Here is a 19,204-nt window from a genome sequence, read left to right as displayed (position 1 = left end):
TTAATATTGATAAACAAACACACAATTTGTCCGATTCTTGTAATTGTCAATTGAATGATATATTGATATATGATGTAACTCTGGTTAAGGCTTTGCCGCCATAGGCTTAAAAGAGGGGAGGAAGCGGGTAGCTATTTCTGGTATTTCTATTTATATTAGGGTAAAAAATTTAAAAAATCCATCTTTGGTACTCGAGTAAAGTTTGAACTAATTCGGCCCCGACACTATCATTGATAATGACATGAAATTTCATGACACTCCAGCGTTTGGTCCAGTCAGGTCATGACATTCTTAAATCTCCCCACACACTTATCAGTATTTCTATCAGTATTTTCATCATTACTGTTCACGGGGAATTTTAAGTTATTATTTTCCTTAAGTATAAGAGATAATAACTAGCTTAAATCTAAAATTTACAATTCATCGTTTTATTCAAATCATACAATTACATAAACCATGAATACAACTAAACCTAAGATAATTAGGTGTCGGTTTTTGACGTGATTAGTCTTGTAAATCGATGAACAACGGTAGCATGCACGAAAAAGTGTCACGTTGTGGACAGATCTCCATGGTAACGTTATGGACAGATCTCCATGGTAACGTTACGGCCAAAGTATGCAATTTTTCATCAATATATTCTTATGACGTTATCACGCAAAATTATCATCGTTTCTGAAAATAAATGATTTTTATTTGATTTTTCTTTAATTTTTCATTTCTGTTAGACAACATGGCGAAGCCTGTTGCGGATATCATCATTATTTAGTCTGGGTCAAGGCTTTTGCTAATTTGCTTTTGTAGCCACATGTAAACTTGTATCTTACATGTAAACTTGATTATTTTCAAGGTTTTGTTTCGGTCATTCAATAAATTCAACATATTTTGTTTTAAAACAGGCCACCATCTCGAACATTGCGCCGCGCCGTCGTGTGTGGCATGCTCCTAATGTCACCACCATCATTTATCTTATCCTAAACGTCTATCCCTTTTACTGTAGGCACCGCCGCTTGGCGTACGTGTCAAAGGTGTTTAGGGTTTCTGATGGTGAATGTTACAAGTGTTTGTAATATAGCTTTCTAAGACTTTTTTTGCGACAATTGAGAAGATACATAATTAACAAGTATGTAAACGAAATATGGGTCGATCAACTATTTATTGTTGTTATTCTGTCCAATCAGCCAGGAGACAATAGTAGCATAGTTTCTTGCATACCCAGGAGACCGTAACCATGGCAACTAGTGACAAGAAAAAGTTGATTCACCCATATAAGTAAATTTTTATTTCTGTAAATTTTTGATATTTTTCCTTTAATATAAAATTTGAAATATAAGCAGTTTGCATAGTTTCAACGAGTACGAGTTACGATCACCACCCTATAGTATATTACGATACAAGTGCGAAAAGTAAGAAATTCGCAACGAGTGGCGATAAATTGAAACACGATTGAAGGAAGTGTTTTAAATCGACGCGTCTTTAAATTTTTGACATAGACACGTTTTGTCCTTATTCCTGCCCTAGGGCGGTAAAGTAGCACCATATGTACTGTAATAGTACATATTCATATTCATATGTCATATCATCTTTCTTGGCTGGCCGTACATTACTATAGAGGCCGGGAAACGAAGGGTTGCAGACCAAGTGCCGTAGTAGATAGGATAGGGATACACGGCCGGCAACCCCGTTTCTCGCCGAGATTTGTATAGTGCTTTTCTTAAACTTGCAATGAAATATCCATAGGCTACGGTGGCCAAAATCGAAAAAAAAAGCTGTCCCAAAATGTAATTTAGCGCGGAGCAAGTACCAGGGCCTCATGAGTTACGAGAAGGTGTCGTTAACCAACCCACTGGGGCGCGTGCGAGTATGAAGGTATCGCGGGCCGCGGCTGCTGTTAAAACAAAAGGTTGCTTTACAGGAATTACAGGCCTTGGTGTGTAAGGCTGTATGGTATTCCTTTACATATATATCGTCTTCACTCATCGTACGTAGTATTTCCGGACGTAATTTGAAGTAAGTCATGTCAACATTTCATTGCAAGTTTCAGAAAAAGGGTATTGATAAGTGTAGGAGCTGACCTGGTGCTGGTAGTGGGCGAGATGGTGCGGCACATGCCGCATCGCCGGGTGCAGCATGGCGCTGTCGCTGCTGCTGCCCTCTACCGCCTGCAACAACAACTTTATCAGAAACTATTGATACATATGCCAAAAAGCAGGAGTGATCAACAGTAGTGACCCAAGGGCTACGGAACGCGCGCTCGGACCGTGCAAGCTCGAATAGAAATAGATTACATTAAAAATGTTGACGCTCGAGTACTTCGACCGTCAATACCGTCATACATTTTAAGATTTTCAATCAATGCACCATCACGCTCCGCGATTGTTGCGCCAGTTAGCTTAGGGTCCTAGCTAAATTGGTTGTTCAATAGTTACGCTATAGAATTTCCAATTTAAGAAGAACCCTAAACGGCATAACAATCCCAAGTGGTGACTGTACCTATGGCGGTTTGCGGCAGCGCCGAGCGTGCAGGTTCGGAGCGTGCTTTTCGTGGCCGAACGCGGTTCAAGTTTGTGGCACCACGAAACAACGCCATCTAGCGAGTGATTCCAGCATACCTGTGGCTGATCATCCTTGGCCTCGTCTCCTAGTTCCACCAGCTGGAGCGCCTCCTCCAGAAGCTCCAGGGACTCCCCGCTGACGAGCTCGCGGGGCAGCTCACCCTGAAGCAGGTATTCACCTGGGGAAGAACATAAACTACCGTCAAAAGGATAATTATAGCAACCTATCTATCTATTAAGCCAGGGGTCTCTACCCTAACCCCGGCCCACGCATTCCAATCCGGCCCGCGGGAGCCAGGCTCCAGGGGTTCTGCATTCATTGAGAGTGGAACTGTTCCTAACAGCAGCAACCAGCTCAGATAAAATTCGTCTTCTTGTCCAATAGCCATTAGATATATCGGAGCGGCCAAGGTGTTCACAATATCTGAACACGTACTCTAACGCCTTGACAATAGTGGCGTGTTCAGATATTTGTGAACGCCTTGTACGCTCCGTTATATCTGATGGCGAGTGTACAACGAACTGTTATTTAGACTTTGTAACTGTCAACGTCAAAGATATCCGTCAGGTGTCAAGCAAAAGTCACTAATTACTAAAAAATATTCAAACAAAAATCGACCTTCTTTGAGTACTAATATGGTTCACTATGGCTATGAACTTGTGATTGTACTTACTACTTAGTGAAATTTGCTTGTCACCTGACGATATGTTTACATTTTTCGCCTTATTACAAAGGCATAAGGTGCAAAAGTGTAGACATATATTTGACGTTGACTAACTGTCAACATCTACAAAGCATAATTTTCTTCCATTCATACTCAAGAGCTTAAAAGTTAAAACACAACCCATTGTATGTCAATCAGAACCACGTCCAATCAATAATGATCTCTCGCACTTAGACAACAAGATCTGTCGTTCTCACTCAACATTCCATATTATTGTCGGCGGCTGTTCATAATATGAGGCAAATTGTAAAGTTCCTATGTATTGTTAGACCGTAGTCACACTGTGTGTGTTACCAGTGATGACTTACGGCTCCGAAACTCAAAGTCGCTCAACGAGCTATGGAGAGGGCTATGCTCGGAGTTTCTCTGCGTGATCGAATCAGAAATGAGGAGTTCCGTAGACGAACTAAAGTGTCGGTGACTTTAGTTCGTCTACGGAACTCCCCCAGCCCACCGGATTAGCAAGCTGAAGTGGCAATGGGCAGGCCACATTGCGCGCAGAGAAGATGGCCGATGGGGTCGAAAAGTGCTCGAGTGGAGACCACGGACTAGCAAGCGCAGCGTAGGACGACCACCCACAAGATGGACAGACGACCTGACGCTGGATGCGGGTCGCTTCCAACCGGTACGAATGGAGGTCCAAGGGGGAGGCCTATGTTCAGCAGTGGATGTCTTATGGGTGAGATGATGATGATGATGATGATGATGAGTCACATTAAACCAAAAATATATAACTCCGTCTAAGATAAAGAAATATTATTCAGAGCCCACTGTGTCACACTCCTGGGCAAAGGCCTCCCCCCCTATTCTTCTACTCCTCTCTGTTTAGTGCTATATCTGGCCAGCCTCTCAAGGAGTCCAAGTTATGCCTGCCATCGCCGACGGGGCCTGCCGGCTCCCCGGTTAGACTCGTGGGCCTCCCACTATGATAAGATAAATAAAGTCGAAGAAAAAAACGTGCCTCCGAAAATCAAGGAAATACTATGCTCGAAAAGATACCTGAATTCATATCTTTGGCCTATACTCGTGTATACGACACCGCCGTTTTATATTTAACAATTTTAACACATGAGTGAAAGAGCATGTGCATTAAACCAATAAGTAGAGGTAGGATAGGTTCGTTAGGTTGCTTCAGATGCCCGAAGGACAAACTGTCTAGAAATAGGAGCCCCAGTCGACCCAGGGAACGATACAATGATTTTCACGCTTCACGATATACTTACCTAGGAATTTCATGATCTGCCCGATTATACGAACCGGACACAACATTTCTATATTAATGAAATATCAACTTAATGTCATTATAACAAGGTGTATAATAGAACGCGTTAGATATGTCCCTTGAATGCAAATGACAAAAATTCCGGTTGCATGTAATGTGATATTGAAATGTCAACTTAAAATAATAAAAGGTAAGGTCCATTTTCAAATGACGTATTTTTTGTAAAGGCTACTGTTCCCTGTTCCTAATTAGTGTAGTGGTGACTTAAAACCGTAAGTCTTTAAGTCTATTCAGTGGTAAAGGGATTACGAGACACAAAGGGGTTTTAGAAAAGGGTTTTGAGGTTTATGATTTATTGGGTCTCATGAAGTTGTAATTTTTATTGTGTAGGTGCGTTATGAATTTATGGGACTGTATTTTGCAAAATTTCCGAATAACAGAATTGTGGCAAAATCACTACGCCTTATAAAACAAAGTCCCCCCGCTGGTGCCCCGCTGCGTCTGTCTATTTGTGGGTATGTTTGTTCGCGATAAACTCAAAAACTACTGGGTTTTCCTATCCATATAGTGTTTCTTGAGGAAGGTTTTTTTATTTGGTGTAATTGAGTAATTGATTTGAGTCAAACGGTCCTCGCTAGAGACACGGGCGGCCGTTTGCTCTTTGTTTCAGTAAGAGCTGTATTGGTAGTGGATTGCGGTGTCTGTTTAGTGGTTTTGGACAGGTTCCCACAATAGTACGGGTGAACCTGCCCCCTTGAGGAAGGTTTAACTACTTACTAGTTTGGCGCGATGACCCAAAATGAGTCTTGGCCTCTAACACAAGAGCACGCCATTTTACTCGGAAGGTTTAGGTTAAAAGGTGTATAATTTGTTAACCCGTGCGAGTTTTTTTTTTACCTACTCGTACTCTAATCTCAATCTCGAAAGTTTGAGGGTTGAGATCCCGAAACACCCAATCTAGAAACAGATTTTTCGCGTGAAATCTCGAATCGCCAATCATGCTTCGATGTTGCATTATTTACATTCTCTACCCACAATATATCATCTTATACTTACCTTTAAACGACCAATTCTTGTTTTTTATATATATTTCGGGGACCGCCGAAACGGCTCTAACGATTTCGATCTAATTTGCTATATGGAGGTTTTCGAGGGCGAAAAATCTAGCTAGGTCTTATCTCTGGGAAAACGCACATTTTTGAGTTGTTATATGTCTCCCAGATACTGTAGGTAAATATGTAATATGTGTAATGTAATAGGTGTAAATATGAAACAAAACTCAATGATTATGAGGAACATTGATTTGAATAAGTACTTACACTTGAAATTAACTGAATTGTACTGATATTGAAGAAATAAGAAACAATCTGGTACCTAATATACTTCTTCTCCCTCGGGTTATCCCGGCATTTTGCCACGGCACATGGGATCCGCTTGACAACTAACTGTAGCTAACACTTTTGGACCTTAATCCTTTATAAGGCGAAAAATGTTAACATATTCTTGACGTCGACTGTACATATAAGACAATAATTTGCAGAGACGCTTTTTATTCAATTTTGCGGTAAAAATAACCAAGATCTAAGCCAATCAACCCACATTCGTTAACAATTACCCAAAATTCTGTCAAAGAGCGCCATAAACCTGTCAATAACTGTCACCTAAATGGTGGTTTAACAGTTAGTCAAAAAAATCGTCGCCAGTTGATTTTGTATCTTTTAATACAAAAGAAGGATTAGTATTGTCAATAGTGGTGCCACTGAGGAAGGACTGTCAATGGAAAAAGTTGTAAAAGGGTTGATTATTGTACTTAAAAGGTGGGTATAGTGGTCATACATTGACTTTTTCATTGTAGTGAAAGAAGTATAAGCACCCGTGTCAGTAGGGTTACCAGATACAAATTCCTGATTTGCGAATATTTTCCTGACGTTCATATCAGCGACTTTTGATCGGGCTAGCCGTAAGCGATATCTATGTATGCTTGATACATTTATTATATTAATTTAATTTGGTTTAGATTTATGAAAGTAAATTTGAATAATGTACCTTTTTAGGTATATAATAGACAAATCTGATAATTCACAAAATTCCTAACATTTTCGTATTCCGGCCGCATTCCTGATAAACGGCCAAAATACCTGACATCTGGTAACCCTACCCGTGTGCCTTATTTCAGCATTATCATATCATCATCTTACTTATGCGTTATCCTGGCTTTTTGCTACGGCTCATGAGCCTGGGGTCCGCTTGGCAACTAATACCAAGAACTGACGTAGGCAATAGTTTTTACGAAAGCGACTGCCATCTGACCTTCCAACCCAGAGGGTAAAACTGAGACTTATTGGGATTAGTCCGGTTTCCTTTCGATGTTTCCCTTCACCGAAAAGCGACTGGCAAATATTTTATTTTATTTATTTGGAGATCCAACAGCTATGACAATACCATAGATATTATAGTGGATACAGAAAGCCAATTATAGGAACTCACAGGTAGTAACATAATACTAAACTAACAGGTACTACTTATACTAAGGTTACGCACTATCGCAAGCACATATGTGAACAAAGCCAACACAAAATATATCCAATAAGGATAATTTGAAAGTAACAAAGATCTTCTCTTCTACCTAGCGTTATCCCGGCCTTTGCCAGGGTCCGCTTTCCTACTTGCTTTCCTCCACTTTGCGCGATCCTGGGCGTCGTCTCGTGTGAGCCCGTTCACGCTCATATCTGCTTTCACGACATCGAGCCATCGCTTTTTTGGTCTGCCGCGGGGTCGGGGGCCGTCAAGGGCTAGGTTAAGGCATATGTTTCCTACGTAGTCAGCTGGCCTGCGGCAAATTTGAAAGTAACAAAGATACTAACCCGTAATTAACCCGTGGAGCGCCCTACTGTCACACGTGTGATACAGTGATACAGTACTTTATTGATAAAAGAAATATATACATTTACACGCCATTTTGTTACTTAATTACTATTTACATTTTACTTAATATTATAGGTACATATGTGTATACAATTTACAATATAGTTAATATAATATTTGGTACAGCGCTGGATCAATGATCTTACCGTATACTATAGTAAATTCATCGATGCTGTAATAAGCTTCATCTAAAAGTAACATCTTAAGTTTCTTTTTAAATATTAAATCTGTTTTTGAGTCTTGTATCTCATTCGGTACTGCATTATATATATTTGGCCCCATGATACTGAGTGACCGTCGTGATTTGGCAAGTCGGCGTCTAGGAGCAATTAACCTGGGGGCCGATTTTTGAAATTCGACCACTCGATTTCGTGTATTTCGTTAAAGAATATCTTCACTACTAGGCATTTAAATTCTACTAAAAGAATTGAAATCGAGTGGTCAATACCAATAGATTCCAAATTTCTAACGCTCGTATTTCAAAAATTAGCATTTCACCGTTTTCCACCGATTTTCGAGTGACGAAATCGAGCGATCGAAATTCAAAAATCGGTCCCCTGGGTCGCCTGCGCATTTGAGACCCACTGGCATGAGTGTTAGATTTATACATATCTATGTTCAATCTTACATGCATGCATGCCGTGAGTATATATATGCACGGTAAAGTGAGTATCTTATGTTTTTTAAACAAACTCTGTGCTGGGTAGTCTACAGGTTTTCCATCGATTATACGCAGGGCGCGTTTTTGCATCCTGAATATTCGGTCGCGCTCAGCAGCCATTCATGCAAACAATGAAATTATATCGCGGTAGACCAGTTTGTGTAATTAAATGTGTGTAAAATGTCATGACTATAGTTTTTCAGCAATTTAACCACATTCTAAACCTAAAAATAACTAATATTGCATAATGCCGTAGTAACCTTGGCCGTGACTGTCACGCGCGCGCCGAAAGTGATCCATGATCTATAGATCCGTGGATCACTGCGCCGTGACAATGTCGATTGTTCGGTTGCGTCAGCGGTTTTTGTGAGGTAAATAATTCACTGAACTTATAGACCAATTGCTAGATTGAGCTTTGACAGCGTATTGATTGCTATTTATTAATTCGATCGAAGTTACGTTCTAATCTAATGTATGGGGAAGACAAACAAATTATAGCCGGCATAAAATGAATGTATTTAGTATGATACCTTTGGGTATAGTCTTTTACGCACACTAGCGTAAATGTGGTAAGGATTTCCCCTGAACTGTCAGGATTTCCCCTGAACTGTCAGGATTTCCCCTGAACTGTCAGGATTTCCCCTGAACTGTCGGGATTTCCCCTGAACTGTCAGGATTTTTGATCCATTGTCAGAGGACTTGAGTGCCAAGGTTTTTTTGAAACCTCAATTCTTCACTAGAAATTAGCAAAGAGGTCAGAGTTTGACAGGGCAAAGGGAAGATTACGCTACAGTGTATGTTGGCAAGTTAAGGGACTATAGTTACACCAAGAAAAGTCTGCAGCGATTTTGATAGCCCACGCAGTGCAAGTGTTATTTATACGTCATAATTTCATAGAGGGATGACGTTTAAAATGACACTTGCACTGCGTGGGCTATCAAAATCGCCGCAGAGATTTTTCGGTCTGATTATAGTAGTCCACGAAAGTTTATGATTTTTGGAGAAATAACCGTTCTGTCTGGTTTTTTAGGGTGATGTCTGGACCTGTGTCAGAATATTACATTTTTAGGGTTCCGTACCTCAAAAGGAAAAAACGGAACCCTTATAGGATCACTCGTGCGTCTGTCTGTCTGTCCGTCTGTCACAGCCTATTTTCTCGGAAACTACTGGACCAATTAAGTTGAAATTTGGTACACATATGTAAATTAGTGACCCAAAGATGGACATATTTTTTATAATTTTAAAATACATAGTTTCGAAGTTAAGAAAATAGCGAAAAAATTACCATTCCCCCCCCCCTTTATCTCCGAAACTACTGGGTCTAAAATTATGAAAAAAATACTCAAAATAGTTCTTTACCTATAGATGACAGGAAAACCTATTAGAAATGTGCAGTCAAGCGTGAGTCGGACTTATGTACGGAACCCTAGGAACGCGAGTTCTACTCGCACTTGGCCGGTTTTTTCATTTAACTACTCTAGTTTTATGAGAGTTGGAGGCTTCGCATACAACTAAAAAAATTTCACGGATCTAACAATGTCACGATGTTTTCCTTTACCGAAAACGTATTAAGTAGTAGTGGTTTTTTATAAACTTTCGGCTTACTTCAAAGAGTTCTCAGAAATTAAGATTAATTGAATGTAGATACGATCTAATATTTAATGTAGATAGAAAGTTTTCCCACGCATGTAATTAAAAATAGGAATATAAAAGAAATTCGTATCTAGTGGTAGTAGAAAGTTAGATTAAGCGATAATAAAATAATAATAAAAATAAATATTATAGGACATTTTTACACAAATTGACCAAGCCCCACAGGTAAGCTCAAGAAGGCTTGTGTTGTGGGTACTCGGACAACGATATATGTATATAATAAATAAATACTTAAATACATACATAGAAAACACCCATGACTCAGGAACAAATATCTGTATCATCATACAAATAAAATGCCCTTACCAGGATTCGAACTCGGGACTATCAGCTTCGTAGGCAGGGTCACTACCCACTAGGCCAGACCGGTCGTCAAAGCGATTATTGAATTAATCTTAAATATCGTGGTTAAAAATTATTTATAGTAAGTTTATTTATAAGGAACACAAATGTATGGAACAGCATGCACTTTCGTCTCAGGCGATGCCGCTTGGCACGATTGTTCCTTAGGTCAAACAAAGTTGATCTGGCCCGGTAGCCGGGAGATCGTACCATGCATACCCCCCAAAAAGGGGGGGTGAAAGGGTCGGCTCCCCAGGTCCAATCTATGCTATATTCCTTTCTCGTCTTAGCAACTAGGGCAAGTTATATATCATTTTCGTATAATTTAGGGACGGGGAATTCATTTTCGAAATAATTATTATACCTTTTGATACAAAAATAATATATTTGTACAAAAAATGAAAATGTTATGTAATTTTTTGTGACAATTTTGGATGTTATAATCACAGTGTGGCACAAAAATGGCTCTATATTCGAGAATTTAATATAGGTAGTTCAATAAGACTTAACTTACTTCTAGGTATTATCCGCAAGTCATGATTCAGTTTAAGTATTTACATTATATTTAAAAAAAAAACATTAAATTAATCACGGAATCTTTAATTATAGGACGTGAAAATCCTCGAAGTAAGACCAGATAGAATAGACACAAAACACTAAGTTTTTTAAGCGCAGAGTGTTTTAGAAATTAGTTATTCTAATCTAGATTTAGACTCAAGAGTTAGGTTATCTATAGCCTGTTAAGCCCCCTAGTAAGGTGGGGCGGCCTGAATGGCTCGGATACTCTATGCGTGTGTGGCACGGCCCCCCAAACGATGATACACATGCTGTCCTGCCCAGCAAACCCGCACACATGTTCCGTGCAAGATCTACGGGACGCAACAGACAGGGCATTAAGCGTCGCTACCTTCTGGTCCCGCTTAATATGAACGAAACCATCGACACGAGAAGAAGAAGATCTAGCCTGTTAATTTTAAGGTTTTCTTTCTTTAAACTGTAGATATTATGTGGAAATTGTATAATCTGTACATCGTAGAATCAGCTTTATAGCCATCAGCCAATTTAAATAAATCAACCAGTGGACATAAATGTAGGTATGTAGGTATGTTATTTATACCTATTTTAGGTTCCAAAACCTATACACATCCGTTCCCCGCTCTGATTGGTCAGCCGTGAAGGACATCAAACATGGCGGACATTTTTTATACCTAAACAATTAAAATAGGTACCTATTTCGGTACCGGACGGAATTCGGTCCGCTCAAATCGATTTTGTTATTTTTTTGCGTGCCAATTGTTTAAACTTTAAAGGATACATCTGTCTGATCATTTGCCGGGTATTTTTGTGGTTTTTGTTTATGTAAAGGATGATGTGGAAGTAATTAGCTATAGGTCAAGCAGATCTTGTCAGCAGAAAAAGGCGGCAAATTTGAAAAATGTAGGCGCGAAGGGATCTCATTGAAAATTTGAATTTCGCGCCTCTTTCTACTGACAAGATTTGCTTGACCATCTATCTATAGTGTAAGATGTATGGTTGATAGGGTATTTAGTATACGAGTACTGACCAGTCAAATCTGCTATTCTTTATGAAACTTCAAATCGGTCTGCTGTTCGGAAGCCACTCATACATACATCGGAAGGTATAAGAAATAATTCTGAGTCACTATGAATACTTTTAACGAGTTTTTGTTGTTTTTCAAAGCACAAATGTTTCATCTCATTTTTTTCTGTTCATTTTCCGCAAATTTTATTTCATAACCGCTGTGACACAATTTAATTTATGCCAATCTAGTTTCCTCGGAATCTACATGCTTTATTCTTTAGGCAAAGCATAGAAATCGCTAGAACTGTCAAACCTAAAAACAATAGACGAACTTTCTTCTTTCCTGTCATATTAACAAATAGATACAACGATATGGCATGACCCCAAACGAAGACCAAATCAAACCATAGAGAGAAATCTTTACCTACACAATAAATAAATTATATACGGTCCAACCATCAATATCAATCGAAACAATTGTCTCCAATCTTCTTTCATTAAAGCGCCGCCATCTTTAAATTGTTTAACCGTCCCACTCTGACCACATTCCATTTTCAAATTGACCCGACGTATCCCCGTCCTCTTCCGTCCCACGGTTTTTGTTCGAAATTCGAATCATTTATAAATTGTTGTTGGAGTTTTTTCGGGCTTTGTGGTTCGCCGACCATTTTTGTACTTCGAACGTCATTTGGAGACTTTACAAAGTTAAGCTTGCCGTTGAAAGCGTCTCTGTCGTCGAGCGGTCACCTACAAATTGTACGTCTTAAAATTCGTTTAATTTTTGACCGTCTACAAGCTTAAGTTTGTCACTGGACGCGAACATATCATTATGTTCTATCTCCTGTTGCGATCTTATGTCAGTGCGTTGATTTTGAATGACCATGGACTTGAGATAACTCGCTGGATTGAGTTCGTATCTGATCCAGCGAAGTGCATTTCGGATATTGCATTTTGGTTACTTATTTTATTTTATACCTTTATTTAGTAAGTAACTTGTATGTACTTACAGTCAGCAGCAGAAGTTGCTAAGCGGCTGAGGTGTTCAAAATTACCTTGACACGCTCTTATTTTCTTAACAATAAAGTTGCGTCAAGATCATTTTGAACACCTCGCCCGCTTAGCAACTTCTGCTGCTGACTGTATATGGCTTCTGAAGTCTACACTAAGTTGAAAAGGCATTTTTTTCTTCTTAAATAACCTGCAACTCCACGAATGACGTAAAGACACTTAAGAGTAATTATATTATGTTTTACCATAGCATAGAAAACGGTGTAGAGTCAGCAGCAGAAGTTGCTAAGCGGGCGAAGTGTTCAAAATTACCTTGACACGCCCTTATTCTCTTAACAATAAAGTCGCGTCAAGTTCCTTTTGAGCACCTCGCCCGCTTAGCAACTTCTGCTACTGACACAGCCACAAAAAACATCCGTTTTTAAACATCCAAAACGAAGACACATAATGAGTCCGCTGGTCCCTTGGGGGTTCCATAAACGCTTTTAGGGGAAGGGGCTCAAAAACCTAGCATCTGTTTCAAAGAAAAAGTTTTCTTTACATCTTGCCGGGCACAACCGGCTACCGTTCTGACGTCCTTAAATTAATATAAGTATTATAACTTTAGCTGTACCTAGTACATGATTATACTTAATGGTGATTAATATAAACTAAACGTTTTCCATAGTTTCTGAACCCAAGCCAAAGGCTGTCTACAATACGAGTAATTTGTATTATTAAATCTACATCACATAATAATTAATAACATTTTTAGATCGTACATATGTAGTACCTAAACTCATGACAAACATACCGATTTCCGAAAATCGCGAACGCACCCATCGTGAGACTTTTTTTAAACGTCAAAATGTTGCCAGAATGACTTGTCATTTCATCATCGCCTCTGCACATTTCGAGGTTTCATTTTAAAAGCAAAAATTAAAAACTGTTTTTTCTAAAAGCATTGGGTTATAAAATTTATAACACTGCCTTCCCCCAAACCCCCTTAAGGGTTATTTCAAAATCCTTTCTTAGTAAAGCTCCATTGTAAAAGTACATGTAGAATATATGTCCTAAATTTCACGTTCATCGGTTTAGGCTGTCTATATGTAACGGAACTGTTTTACATATATTTGCCCAGAATACATAGATAATACAGTAACAAGCAGGTGTTTAATTAAAATTTCCTCAAAGATACGAATCGCTGTGGGATCGCTCTATCCATATTACAACGCATTTGAAAATCGAACAACCTTAAACGGTTTTTTTCGATAGGGCACTAACCGCTCTTGAAGCCTCTTTTGAATTTCGAACGTTCAAGTGTGGGATGTTCTCATTTTAAAAACACCACAAATTTAAGCATGCGGTCCAAAGTGTCGCCACCATCTAACAGTGGAATACAAAAGAGTACGTGGTCCGGTTAGTACCGAATTTCGTTGACAGCACAATTAAAGTTGTCGTGCTATATCTTGTTACTGGTTGATTTTTATTCTTTTTCCGATGTCGTGGGACAACAATGGCGGACGGACGGTTTGACTTTTGAATGTTTTTTTCGAAAATATTCAAGACTGTTTTGAAGGTTAAAAATAATACTTAAATGTTTCTCAAATGTAGATATAGATTGGTCATACGTCATACACAATTTACACAGACAGACGCGGGTATCATTTGTAACAGTTGTAACTTTACTTAGGGCAATTTGCGCGTTCCAGGGTTAGCCAGATGTAGTGCATAATTATATTCCATCGTATTTTCACGGAAACATACGAACGTGTCTTGCTATTTCAGTCAGTCTCGGTACAAAAAGTACTGAGGTTGACCGAAGTGGCACGACAAATACGAACGTTTCCGAGAAAATACGATGGAAAACAATTATGCAGTACATCTGTACAACAGGGAACTATGTATTCTTTGTTACGGCGGTTGACACTGCACATTACATTACTGATCTATCATTCATACATACAAAACATAATAAGGCTTATCCCGCGAATCATAATTGAAATCATTGATGTTTGATAGAATTGATGCGTTTTTGCGCTCGGAGTATTTTTGCGCGCATAATGTGTGTAAAATATTTTGACGTGCGATCTGTCAATGTTGATGGATCAGTGCCATGGGGACTCGTGGGCCTATTGGGACTGTGGTACTATTTGACATGTCATGTTTGTTCCTATAGCCATATAAGATTTTAGAAGCCATTTTTAGGGTTCCGTACCCAAAGGGTAAAACGGGACCCTATTACTAAGACTTCGCTGTCCGTCCGTCCGTCCGTCCGTCCGTCCAGAGGCGTAGCTAGAAGATATGGCGCCCGGGGCAGGCACCAAATTTGCGCCCCCCCCCTCTCCCAAACGAAATGACGAAAGGGTAACTTTTTTTAATTATTAAAGTTAGTAACTTTTAACTGAGACAAATAAGTGTTTTTATTAGTACATCCGTGGCTAACAAGCTTACGACCCACCTGATGGTAAGAGGCCACCGCATCCTATGGACGTCTACATTCTAGAGGCGTTACATGCGCGTTGCCGACCATTTTAAAACTTATACACTTATTTTTTGGAGATCTCCTTAGACTTAAAGCTGGACTTCCGAGCAAAGCGGCTCTGACGCAACGGCCGCAGCGTCAGAGCCACTGCGTCAGTGTCGCAGCGTTAACTGACGCAGATTCGCTTCCGAGCGGCACGATCCGGCGACAGTCGCAGTTGTTATTCCATATGGTGCAGACTTGATATACTTATGATAAACCGATCAATTATGAAAATATTTGTAGAAGAAGAGGAGGATCACGATCTTTTCCTTCGTTACTTTTACAGTATGAAGCGAAGCCTACCCAACTCAATTTTCAAAAGTAGAATAGACGACGGCACTTGTAGCATCTTCAAAAACAAAGCATTTAAACGAGAACGATGACAAATTCAGGAGCTCTTGTCGGTTTAATATTCATGTTTTAGATATTTTAAATACTGACATAGGCTCAAAACCACGTGCGATCGCAGCGACTGCGCGACAGTGCTTGCGCAGACGAAGCACGGCCGCTATCGCAGAACGATACTGACGCGGCGCCACTGTCGCTGCGATAGTGACGCTGCGCTCGGAAGTAAGTTCATACATTTCCATACTGCATAATACTATCGCTCTGTCGCCGCGTCAGTGTCGCTGCGTTAGTGTCGCCGGAGCCGCTTTGCTCGGAAGTCTATATTGCTTGTGAGTAGACTATTCATAGGTACAGCGCGCCTTTGGGCTGATTTGAAGGGTCCAAGGTGGCATCCAGATGCTCCTGCCCAAAGGTGACAGCAGTACTCAATAAATGGGATCTGTCTACCCCAGAGTAAAGTATCGCCTCCCTTTATTGAGCACGCCGAGTTTTTTTGGATACGAGCGCAGGCTACCCAGCAAGGTGTCTACGATATTATTGGACGTCACTGATGAAGATGTCAACACCGAGGCTCCCAATACTCCCTGACATGGGAAGGCTTGTGCCTTGAAAAATGAGGTTTTCTTAGCGCTAAACGCGCAAAATTGAGTCTTGGTGGGATTGAATTGGACTAAATTGTCCCAATCCCACACCGAAACTCTGGATAGAATGCTCTTAATACCCGACACAGGTTTTTCATGACATTCTAGTATCACAGAACGAGCGATGTTAGCACGGCACGTCTTATACAGGGTGGTCCAACCCTTGACGTCCAAACATTTTTTAAATTCCTCACGCTGTAGGCTAGCAGAATATGTTAGCTGACGTTGCGTAGTTATCGCACTATGATGGCTTTTGTTATATAAAGCGCAGGTTCAACCTCATATGGAGTACTGTTCTCATCTCTGGTCTGGCGCCCCACAATACCAGCTCCTTCCTCTTGACTCCATCCAATGGCGGGCAGTTCGTATTGTCGGCGATCCCGAACTTACTGACGGCTTAGAACCTCTTAGCCTTCGGAGAGACGTTGGCTCTCTTTGCATGTTCTACCGTTTGTATAATGGGGAGTGCTCGGAAGAACTTTTTGATTTGGTGTCATCGTCTCGTTTCTATCCCCGCACCTCCAGCCAAAGGAGCAAAGTTCATCCTCACTTCTTAGATACATGGCACACCAAGAATAAGCGGGCATCTCGCTCGTTTCTCCCCAGAACGTGCAGAATGTGGAATGACTTGCCTCCTGAGGTATTTCCTTTGCGCTACGCCATGGGATACTTCAAGAAGCGGGTATTTAGGGTTCTCAAGAGTCGCCAGCGCTTAAGTGGCTCCTGTGATGTTGCTTATGTCCATGGGCGACGATGACCGCTTCCCATCAGGTGGCTCGTCTGCTCATTTGCTGACTATTACATAAAAAAAATGATTTTTATTACTTTTAACTTTTGTTAAGAAATTCTGGGGTGAAGATTTAATTTATAAAACAAAAACTAAGTATTGAACTTTATTGAATGTTTCTTTTTGTAACATAATCCTTGAAAAACGGCGCAGTTGCTAAAAAACCCGGGCAAGTGCGAGTCGGACTCGCGCACGAAGGGTTCCGTACCATAATGAAAAAAAAAACGGTCACCCATCCAAGTACTGACCACTCCCGACGTTGCTTAACTTTGGTCAAAAATCACGTTTGTTGTATGGGAGCCCCATTTAAATCTTTATTTTATTCTGTTTTTAGTATTTGTTGTTATAGCGGCAACAGAAATACATCACCTGTGAAAATTTCAACTATCTAGCTATCACGGTTCGTGAGATACAGCCTGGTGACAGACGGACGGACGGACGGACAGCGAAGTCTTAGTAATAGGGTCCCGTTTTACCCTTTGGGTACGGAACCCTAAAAACACCTTGGCTGAGTTGGGAAAAAAAAGACAAACTTTTACGTTCAAGCATGTCAAGCTTAGATGTTGCCCTTACCTAAATAAATAAAAAATACAAGCGATTTCAAGGACTTTTTAATATTTTTTTTGAAACTGCTAGACCCTAAGTTTTTTTAAAAGGTCAAAAAAGGGATACTTAATAGTCCTAATTTTTCAGAGTCGCCGGTCAAAGAAACTGAGGTGGAAAGCTTCCAAATTAGTAATTCATTAAAAATAGTCCTCTTTTGTTATTTCTACTATTATTTTATGGGGTCACTTCCCCATCGCTATTTCATGTTATCAGTGCAAATACCACGAACAATTATTCATCATCATAATTTAAGAGCATGGCTCTTGTCGGTGGAGTATGCGCCAGTTTTCGCGGTCCTCGGCCAGGCTAGGAGAGGAAGAGGAAAACCACGAGCAAGCTATATACAACAACTAAAAGCAAAAGCAAATGTCGTGTCTTACAGGGACCTAAAGAACAATTATTAGAAGACATAAAAGCAAAGCAAAGCTTCACCCCGGAATTTCTTAACAAAAGTTAAAAGTTAAACTCGTAAACTACCAAAAATCGGCTAACATACATGGGGTATATTCTCATAACCCACGACGACGATTCTAAAAAATTTTTTTGACGTCAAGGTTTGGACCATCCTGTATACAGGGTGGCTATAAAATAACTGCATTTCCGTTGCCAGGGAGGTTTTAGGTTTAAACTGAGCAAGTCACGAAAAAAAAATTTGGCTGTGTCCTACATTTTGACTGGTCCATTTTCTATGGGAGGTATTTTGCCCATTTTGGCGCCCCCCCCTTGGACGGCGCCCGGGGCACGTGCCCCCTCCAACCCCCCCCTAGTTACGCCTCTGCCGGTCCGTCCGTCTGTCACCAGGCTGTATCTCACGAACCGTGATAGCTAGACAGTTGAAATTTTCACAGATGATGTATTTCTGTTGCCGCTATAACAACAAATACTAAAAACAGAATAAAATAAAGATTTAAATGGGGCTCCCATACAACAAACGGGATTTTTAACCAAAGTTAAGCAACGTCGGGAGTGGTCAGTACTTGGATGGGTGACCGTTTTTTTTTTTGCTTTTTTTTGTTTTTTTTTTGTATTATGGTACGGAACCCTTCGTGCGCGAGTCCGACTCGCACTTGCCCGGTTTTTTATTATACACACTAGCGAGACCGCCCGCCCCGGCTTCGCAAAACATTTACACCTAAACCTTCCTTAAGAATACAATTTATACACCTAAAACCTCCTTAAGAATTATTCTATCATCGTTTCTAAGATGTAGTGATAAACTGATAGACAAAAGGTATACAAAAGGTAACGGTTTAGTTACTGGATTATACAGCACCTAATAATTACAAAATCAGTAATTAAACCTTTTTTTTGTGTTGCTCTAAATTTGTCCATGAGTGTATTTCGGAAACTATTTTACAGTACATATGGTCCTATTTTTCCGCACTAGTGCGTAAAATAGCACTTTTCGTGCGATATCAAAAGTTTAAAGGGCCATATGTACTGTAAAACGTTGTACGATACACGTGCGAATAGATAATTCGCAACTCGTGTCGATTTAAAACACTCCCTTCGGTCGTGTTTTAATTTATCGCCACTCGTTTCGAATTTTCTCTTTTACGCACTTGTATCGTAAATAACTATTTCCGCCGTCTTGCCGTCTGTCGACTTGCGTATTTTTTGGTTACTTAAATCTAGTGAGGGTCTTATTGCATCAGAAAGCAGATATGATCCAGGGATGTTGCG

At 40.1% G+C, this 19,204-nt stretch overlaps 1 protein-coding gene across 1 annotated transcript in view; it reads right to left on the bottom strand.

Annotated features, from left to right (window-relative positions):
• The window catches only part of LOC134677463 (segmentation protein cap'n'collar-like), a 166,383-nt gene that overhangs the window by 71,016 nt on the left and 76,163 nt on the right, over positions 1-19,204 (bottom strand). Inside the window, exons 6-7 of the mRNA XM_063535945.1 lie at positions 2,613-2,734; positions 2,076-2,162 (exon numbers count right to left, since the gene is read on the bottom strand). Of these exons, the coding sequence (XP_063392015.1) occupies positions 2,076-2,162; positions 2,613-2,734 (209 nt within the window). The remainder of the gene's footprint in view (positions 1-2,075; positions 2,163-2,612; positions 2,735-19,204) is intronic.

The sequence above is a fragment of the Cydia fagiglandana genome, chromosome 26 (assembly GCF_963556715.1).
Source record: "Cydia fagiglandana chromosome 26, ilCydFagi1.1, whole genome shotgun sequence".
Lineage (NCBI taxonomy): Eukaryota > Metazoa > Arthropoda > Insecta > Lepidoptera > Tortricidae > Cydia > Cydia fagiglandana.
The sequence above is the reverse complement of the archived record's forward strand: the minus strand, read 5'-3'. Positions and strand labels throughout refer to the sequence as shown.